The sequence below is a fragment of the Thamnophis elegans genome, chromosome 13 (assembly GCF_009769535.1).
Source record: "Thamnophis elegans isolate rThaEle1 chromosome 13, rThaEle1.pri, whole genome shotgun sequence".
Classification (NCBI taxonomy): Eukaryota; Metazoa; Chordata; class Lepidosauria; order Squamata; family Colubridae; genus Thamnophis; species Thamnophis elegans.
This window is the reverse complement of record NC_045553.1, coordinates 2,509,902-2,518,844: the sequence shown is the minus strand read 5'-3', so window position 1 is coordinate 2,518,844 and position 8,943 is coordinate 2,509,902. Positions and strand designations below refer to the sequence as shown.

The 8,943-nt window shown below is 45.1% G+C and overlaps 2 protein-coding genes across 4 annotated transcripts in view; one reads left to right on the top strand and one right to left on the bottom strand.

Moving 5' to 3' along the window:
* The window catches only part of RILPL1 (Rab interacting lysosomal protein like 1), a 25,814-nt gene extending 22,981 nt beyond the window's left edge, over positions 1-2,833 (top strand). Inside the window, exon 7 of one of the 2 annotated variants that reach the window (XM_032229599.1) lies at positions 2,305-2,833. In XM_032229599.1, coding sequence (XP_032085490.1) covers positions 2,305-2,449 — 145 coding nt within the window. In that variant the 3' untranslated portion in view covers positions 2,450-2,833. Of the gene's footprint in view, positions 37-2,304 lie in introns of those variants that run through there. The other variant, XM_032229600.1, reaches the window with a different exon arrangement.
* A 1,686-nt stretch (positions 2,834-4,519) lies between these two features.
* Positions 4,520-8,103, bottom strand: SNRNP35 (small nuclear ribonucleoprotein U11/U12 subunit 35). Of its 2 annotated transcripts, none has more exons than XM_032229602.1 (2): positions 7,933-8,103; positions 4,520-6,240 (listed from the first exon to the last, which is right to left on the bottom strand). In XM_032229602.1, the coding sequence occupies exon 2, from the start codon at positions 6,236-6,238 to the stop codon at positions 5,486-5,488; it is 753 nt and encodes a 250-aa protein (XP_032085493.1). In that variant the 5' UTR covers positions 6,239-6,240; positions 7,933-8,103; the 3' UTR covers positions 4,520-5,485. The 2 variants fall into 2 exon arrangements, with proteins under 2 accessions (XP_032085493.1, XP_032085494.1); XM_032229603.1 differs by lacking the exon at positions 7,933-8,103 and adding an exon at positions 7,026-7,127.
* Between the last annotated feature and the right edge of the window lie 840 nt (positions 8,104-8,943).

Below are 8,943 nucleotides of genomic sequence, written 5' to 3'. Positions count from 1 at the left end.
TGGTTAGGGTGCAGTACTGCAGGCCACTTCAGCTGACTGTTATCTGCAGTTCGGCGGTTCTAATCTCACCGGCTCAAGGTCGACTCAGCCTTCCATCCTTCCGAGGCGGGTGAAATGAGGACCCAGACTGTGGGGGCGATATGCTGACTCTGTAAACCGCTTAGAGAGGGCTGAAAGCCCTATGAAGCGGTATATAAGTCTAACTGCTATTGCTATTGCTATTCCGTGTGTTTGTGATTTAGGCCAATTCCATTAACGTATTTTTCGGAGTATAAGACGCACCAAGTTTTTGAAGAGGCAAATTTAAAAAAAGTTTTTGCGCTATGCAAACCTCCCCAAAACGGGCTGTTTTTTCACAAGGGCATGAATAGCCCTTAGGGGGCTTGCAGAGTGTTCTGGGGGGGAGGGTTTGAGCAAAAAATGGCCCGTTTTTCATGAAAATGGGCCCATTTTGTCAAAAATGGAGCCGAGGTGGCGCAGTGGTTAGAGTGCAGTACTGCAGGCCACTTCAGCTGACTGCTAGCTGCGGTTCGGCGGTTCACATCTCACCGGCTCAAGGTTGACTCAGCCTTCCATCCTTCCGAGGTGGGTGAAATGAGGACCCAGATTGTGGGGGCAATATGCTGACTCTGTAAACCGCTTAGAGAGGGCTGAAAGCCCTATGAAGCGGTATATAAGTCTAACTGCTATTGCTATTAGGAAGCTTATAGAGTGCTCCTGGGGGCTGGGGGGGGGGCAAAGTTGAGCAAAAAACAGCCCATTTTCCGCTCATTTCTGCCCCCCCCCCCCCAAGCCCCCAGGAGCACTCTGAAAGCCTCCTAAAGGCTCTGCACGGCATTTTGGTGAAGGCGGCACGGTTTCAGGATAGCAAAAAAATGCTGTATTCAGTGTATAAGACGCACCTAGATTTTCAGCCTCTTTTTTGAGGGGCTAAAGCTGCGTCTTAATACTCCGAAAAATACGGTGTATTAATACATCAGCCGTATTAACGGTTCCTGTGGATTAATGCCGCTTTTCCATCCCGCCTACTCACAGACAGTGGCTCTGTTTTTAGTTTTAATTGCGTTCCCGAATTAGCCGCAGACAGAAGGCGCTTATGTGCTATGGACGGAGCTGATGTGTTAAGTCTCATCAGCTCCATCCAGTTTCAGTCTCCCAAGCAGCTCCGTTAAGCGAGCAGGACTCAAACTCAAGAATTCAGCTGCGTTTGGAGGATTCAGAGGGGTTTAGATTGTGTTGTCGTTAATTATAGGGCAACAATAACATTTCGATATCAAGAACATTGGAGAAAAGACCAATCTCCGTCTCCGTATCATCCCGAGAAGCACTTCAATTAGTAGGATATTTAAGGGAATAAAAATTAATCTATGTTTTTTTCCCCCCTCTTTCTCGGCTAATTTTTCTCAACCTGGGGAACTTTTAAGATGTCTGGGTTTTATTGCCCAGTTAGGAAAGCAGTTTTAAGATGGCTGGACTTCAACTCCCAGAATTCCTCAGTTAGAAAAGGAATATTAAGATGGCTGGACTTCAACTCCCAGAATTCCTCAGTTAGAAAAGGAATATTAAGATGGCTGGACTTCAACTCCCAGAATTCCTCAGTTAGAAAAGGAATATTAAGATGGCTGGACTTCAACTCCCAGAATTCCTCAGTTAGAAAAGGAATATTAAGATGGCTGGACTTCAACTCCCAGAATTCCTCAGTTAGAAAAGGAATATTAAGATGACTGGACTTCAACTCCCAGAATTCCTCAGTTAGAAAAGGAATATTAAGATGTCTGGACTTCAACTCCCAGAATTCCCTAGCCAATATCTTAAGATGTCTGAACTACAACTCCCAGAATCCCCCAGCCAGCATCTTAGGATGTCTGAACTTCAGCTCCCAGAATCCCCCAGTTAGAAAAGCAATATTAAGATGGCTGGACTTCAACTCCCAGAATTCCCCAGCCAGCATCTTAGGATGCGTGGACTTCAACTCCCAGAACACCGTAGTCCATTCTGGGAGTTGAAATCCGCACATCTTAAGGTTGCCACACTGGCTGGGGAATTCTGGGAGTTGAAGTCCACGTGTCTTAAGGTTGCCATGCTGATGTAAGTTCAAACAGTCACTAAGCGGACTTTTGTTACGTCGAGGGACACCCGTTCCAAGAGGTTTTTTTTAACCAGGTCTGCAGGCTATTTCCCCCACCTCACCCCTGTTAAAATAAAACCTGGTTACAGAGCTTGCTATAATCCCACCGCCCCGTAAACAGCCCTAGGATGTTTCCCGTTTCTAACCCACGTTATCGTCTTCTTGTTTCGTGCCAGATTTAGCTTCTTCTCCCGCGACAAGAGACGCCTGCAGGCCGCCCAGCGAAACACCTCCTTCCACGGCTCCTTCGGCGAATGGGCCGACAGGAATAAAGACGACGTTTACACCGAACAAGGCTTAGAAGCTCTGCAGCACCTGTGACCCGAACCCAGAACTCTCGCTTCTGCCGGGGCGCCAAATGCAGAAACATGGAAGCCCTCGCGCGGGGAACGGTGCCCGTCCGCCTACCCACCTGCCTTCCAGGTCTTAGGCGGTTTTCAGCTCAGGGGGGTGGGGGTGGGAAGATGCATTACACCAGAATTGGCGCACCAGATTCGTCCTGCACGCGGGAAGCAAATTGGGGGGATTCCTGCAAACCGGCACCGCAACCCGGCCATCGTTCGACTTCTGCTGACTTGTGGGTGAATGTCCCATCACCAATGCTTCCTTTATCCACCCCCTGCTCTCCCAATTTTAAAAAAAAAAATAGGATCTGGGCCATTCCTGAAGAAATGCCCTCTTAAGGACCGATGACCGTTGTTCCAGGCACGCATATATATATATATATATATATATATATATATATATATATATATGTGTATGTATGTATGTATGTATGTATGTATGTATGTATGTATGTATGTATGTATGTATGTATATATATATATATATATATATATATATATATATATATATATATATATATATATATATATATATATATATATATATATATATATATATATATGTATATCAGTGGTGGGATTCAGCCGGTTCGCACCGATCCGGGAGAACCGGTTGGTAACTTTCTAAGCAGTTGGGAGAACCGGTTGTTGGAAGAAATCTCCTTTTGTTTTTTCCACTTTACAGGGCTAATCCTGTAAGGAAGGCAGGAAGGAAACATTCTGGTGTTGTTTCTAGCCTCATCTTATTGCCCTGCTTACAGAAACTGCCTCTCCGGTTAACCCTTATTAAATTGTAACAGCTAAGGCGAAGCGCCCATCAACGTGAGTGACGTTGAGCTGGCCACGCCACACGGTCACATGACCACCGAGCCCCACCTACCCAGCTGGTCATTAGGGCAGAGAACCGGTGTTAAATTATTTGAATCCCACCACTTATATACATACATACATACATACATACCAGTGGTGGATTTCAAATTTGTTTCGAATCTACTCTGTGGGTGTGGCCTCCTTTGTGGGAGTGGCTTGCCAGCCATGTGACCTGATGGGAGTGGCTTGCCGGCCATGTGTTTTCTTTCTTTCTTTTTCTTTTTCTTTCTTTCTTCCTTCCTCTCTCTCTCTCTTTCCTTCCTTTTGTCTCTCTGTCCCTTTTTCCTTTTTTTCTTTCATCTCTCTCTCACTTTTTCTTTCTTTTTTCTTTTTTTTTCTCTTCCTTTCTTTCTCTTTCTGTGTGTGTGTGTGTGTGTGTGTGTGTGTGTGTGTCAGTGGTGGGTTTCAAAAACCTTTGGAACCTCTTCTGTAGGTGTGGCCTGCTTTCTGGTGGAACCTCTTCTAACCGGTTCCGTAGATTTGACGAACCGGTTCTACCGAATAGGTGCGAACTGGTAGGAACCCACCTCTGATACATACATACATACATACATACATGCATAATTATCGCTTCCTCCTGCTAACCTTCCTCCTCCACATCTCAAGAGTTTTGCAGAAATCTTCTGGAACTGTTCTGGAGAACGGGGAGGGAGGGCATGTCTCTTTAAACACAGATTCAGATATATATATATAGTGGCTTTTTTATAGTGCCTCCAACGTCATGTCCAGGGAAACGGTGCCTTGTGTTTTTGCCCTGAATTCTCTCGACACGGGGACGGCGACCGAACAGCTGAAATCTAGGCTAATCCTTTTTTGTTGTTGTTTCGTTTTCTTTTCAACTGCGATTCTCACCAAACTCACAGCAGCAAAACTTCTTCCCCCTGCCCTTCTGTGTGAAGTCAGCCGCTTCAACCAAACACACCGACTTTCACTTTGACAAGTTTTGGTTAACAGGCCTGCGAAACAGCTTCCCGTCTTCCCTCTTTCTGATTTCAGATTTAGTTTATTTTTCTGGGTGAGATCAAAGCGGCCTTGAAAAGTTTTCATCGGCCTGAATTCGGTGGACGGTTGATGGGATTAGAAATATGAACATTGAGGGGCAACGGGGAGAAAAAAAATGAAAGAGGGGTTTATGCCCCAAACCTCAGAAAAAAAAGAGTGGTGTGTTTTTCTCCCCCCCCCACTTTAAAAGGTGTGGACTTTCAACTCCCAGAATTCCCCAGCCAACAGGAAATGCTCAGGACACTTCTAATCACATCCAAATAACCTTTTATGAATTTTAAGTTGCTTTGCACAAGTCGCAGGTTAGCCCTTCACTAAATACCCCCAAACCTCTGTATTCTCTCTTAACACAATTATCTGGGAAGGTTTTAGTGTCAAAACTTGGCAGCTTTTAAGACCGCTGGACTTCAATTCCCAGAATTGAAGACCGCTGGACTTCAATTCCCAGAATTCCCCAGCCGGCACGGCTGGCCAGCTGGGGAACTCTGGGAATTGAAGTCAAAAAGTCTCAAAAGTTGCCGAATTTCGACACCCACGGTGTAGGATAACAACAATCGTGCAAACACAGGATATGCAAAGAGGACGCTTCGTTTTTAATTCAAGATTCAGGGTGTTAGATAGTTAAGGCAATAAAGACGATTTGGCTGGGACTAGTAGAGAGAACTGTAGAACTCTTTTTAATATGCTAAATAAACTTATTTCTGAATTAACAAGAGGCCTCCGGGGTGATTTCACTGACTCGTAAACAGTCTTTTGGTCTGAGTCCCTCATCTATAAATTCAACCCTACTTCCCTTTTGCCTCCAGGAAGGTTTCTCCTGGTGGAATGGAGGCCTTATTTTTAATTTTCAAGAATTAATGGATATGGGACGGTGGTGAGAATCCTAAACCAGCTCTCTCCTTTTTGGTACTTCAGATATAACAGGCGATAATGTCAATATTGGGAATGTTGATCTAACGTTCAACAGATCTTGGGATAAGACCCAGGAACAACATTCACTCTTCTTCAGCTGGGAAGTTGCCGTTTCTGCCCACAATGTACGGATTCCAGATGACAATCCACCTTGGCTTGGAAATGAGCTTTTGATGTTATCCTTCAATGGAGCAACACTTGAAGGAAATGCCCACCCAGATGGTGGCCTTCATCCTTTGCCGTCTTTGGCCTCGCGACTCCGATCTTTCCTTTCTCGCTCCCTCCCTTCCGCGCCTCTGCCCCTGTCTTCCCTGCCCCGGTGCTCCACCTCTCTTTCGCTCTTGCCGTATCGTTCCGATCGCCGGGACTCTCGGCTCCTCTCGTAATCTCGTTCCCCGGTCTTCCAATCCCTCGATCCTCCCCGGGACCAAGCCCGCTCTCTTTTCTCCTCGCCGTAAAAATCCCTTTTCATGGCCGGCAAGTTGATGGGCTTCCTAAAGGGTCTGTCTCGGCCTCCGAACCTCAGTTGGCCCGATTCCTTCTTCCCGCCGAAACCGCCTCCGAGCCTGCGGGGGATCCACCCCTTGAGAGTCCTTTCCAGCTCGAAGTCGACGAAGATTTCCCGCTGGTCGATGATCAGCTTGTTGGCGTCGCGGTGGGCTTTCAGCAGCGCCCGCTCCTCTTTATACTCAATAAAAGCGTAGCCTTTGGAAAAACCCGTCACCAGGTCGCGAACCAGGCGCATTTTCCGAATGTCTCCATACCGGGAGAAAACCTCTTTTAACTTCTCTTCTGTGGTTTGCAGATTCAGGCGGGCTACGAAGAGGGTCAGGTGGGGGTCTCCGGAAACGGCTTTGTTGGGGACGTAACGGGCGGACATGGCCCTCCAAATAGCCCGGTCGTGAGGTTCTTCGTCGGTGCCATCGATGCTCCCCGCTTTGAGGGGGTCGTACTCTTTAGCGATGGGCACCCACTCGTTCATGGCTGCAGGGACATGTATTTATTTAGCGTACGGCGTATGACATACAGACTAGCACTATGTAGCTCTTTGCTTCCTCCTCCTTTCACACCCCACTCCCTTTAGCACTGATGATATTACCTAGTTGGGTCATGAAACGTCTGCAAGAAAACCAACTTTAGAGAGCACACAAGATTCCACAATCCTTCCACTCCTGTCTCTTCCTCCCTCCTTCAACACCCCACTCCCTTCTATCACTGATGATATTATCTAGCTGGGTCATGAAACGTCTGCAAGAAAAGAACCAAGTTTAGAGAGCACGCAAGACTCCACAATCCTTCCACTCCTATCCTGTGTCTTCCTCCCTCCTTGCACACCCCACTCCCTTCTATCACTGATGATATTACCTAGTTGGGTCATGAAACGTCTGCAAGAAAACCAACTTTAGAGAGCACGCAAGATTCCACAATCCTTCCACTCCTATCCTGTCTCTTCCTCCCTCCTTCAACACCCCACTCCCTTCTATCACTGATAATGTTACCTAGTTGGGTCATGAAATGTCTGTAAGAAAATAACCAACTTTAGAGAGCAGACAATACTCCACAATCCTTCCACTCGTATCCTGCCTCTTCCTCCTTCAACATCCCACTCCCTTCTACCTCTGATGATATTACCTAGTTTGGTCGTGAAATGTCTGCAAGAAAACAACCAACTTTAGATAGTACCCAAGAATCCACAATCCTTCCACTCCTATCCTGTCTCTTCCTCCCTCCTTCAACACCCCATTCCCTTCTATCAGTGATGATATTACCTAGTTGGGTCGTGAAATGTCTGCAAGAAAACCAACTTTAGAGAGCAGGCAATACTCCACAATCCTTCCACTCCTGTCTCTTCCTCCCTCCTTCAACACCGCACTCCCTTCTATCACTGATAATGTTACCTAGTTGGGTCATGAAACATCTGTAAAAAAATAACCAACTTTAGAGAGCAGACAATACTCCACAATCCTTCCACTCCTCTCCTGTCTCTTCCTCCCTCCTTCAACACCCCACAACCTTCTATCGCTGATGATATTACCTAGTTGGGTCGTGAAACGTCTGCAAGAAAACAACCAACTTTAGAGAGCACCCAAGACTCCACAATCCTTCTACTCCTATCCTGCCTCTTCCTCCCTCCTTGCACACCCCACTCCCTTCTATCACTGATGATATTACCTAGTTGGGTCGTGAGACGTCTGCAAGAAAACAACCAAGTTTAGAGAGCACACAAGACTCCACAATCCTTCCACTCCTATCCTGTCTCTTTTCTTGCTTCCACCCCCCTCCCTCTCTGCACACCCCACTCTGCACGCCCCACTCCCTTCTATCACTGATGATGTTACCTAGTTGGGTCATGAGATGTCTGCAAGAAAAACCCACCAAGCTCAGAACCCCACAGTTCAACCCCGAGCAACAAATATGCTCCTTTATTGGTTACTCTTGATAGCCTAGGATCCTGGGCTTCCCTGGTACGTTGGCAACCCCCATTTCCTGCCTTTCCATGCCCCCCTGCAGAAGCCCTATGGCCTCCCCAATCAAGGCTTGCATCCCCTGCAAACCCCCCCCCCACGCATGCCCCTCCAATCAATGTCCCCCCCTCTTCCCCGACCCTTCCCACCCCCAACGACACCCCCCCCCCAAAATTTATGACTTTGCAAGAGCGAAAGAGACGCCACTCACTTTCCTATGCGGGGATCCTGCAAGAGGGGCCTAACTTCGTTTCCTCCGGGGCAGATTCGTCAAGGAACAGAAATTTCAATAGAAGAGGGATTTTTCCCCCCCGGGTCTGGCAATACGAGGGTTGCTTTTTAAATTCAGGGTCTTTTTTTTTAAAGCAAAAGGAAACCAATCCCACCCTCGCTCAAAGCAAAACAAACGTGACGAATCGGCCAGTAGGGAAAAGAAGACTTGACGGGGGGGGGGGGGGTAGAGTCCGCTACCAGCGCCCTCTGGCTGCAGAAGCATCTCCGACAGGCGTTTTGGCCCCGCCCTCCAATCGAATGCCAAGCTGTAGAATATAATATAATATAATATAATATAATATAATATAATATAATATAATATAATATAATATAATATAATATAATATAATATAATATAATATAATATAATATAATATAATATAATATAATATAATATAATATAATATAATATAATATAATATAATATAATATAATAATATAATATAATATAATATAATATATATAATATAATATAATATAATAAACATAATAAAGAGAAGAGAAATAGAAACAGAAAGAAGAGAATAAAGAAGGAAGGAAGGAAGGAAAAAGAATAGAATAAAGAAAGAAGGAAGGAAGGAGAATAGAATATATAGAAGAGAAATAGAAACAGAAGGAATAGAAGAGAAATAAAAATAGAAACAGAAAGAAGAGAATAAAGAAGGAAGAATAGAATAGAATAAAGAAAGAAGGAAGGAGAATAGAATAAATAGAAGAGAAATAGAAACAGAAAGAATAGAATAGATAAGAATAGAATAGAGGAATGAAGAAGAGAAGAGAAATAGAAACAGAAAGAATAGAATAGATAAGAATGGAATAGAGGAATGAAGACTACAAGAGGAGAGAAATAGAAACAGAAAGAATAGAAGAGAATAGAAGAGAAATAAAAATAGAAACAGAAAGAAGGGAATAAAGAAGGAAGAATAGAATAGAATAAAGAAAGAAGAAA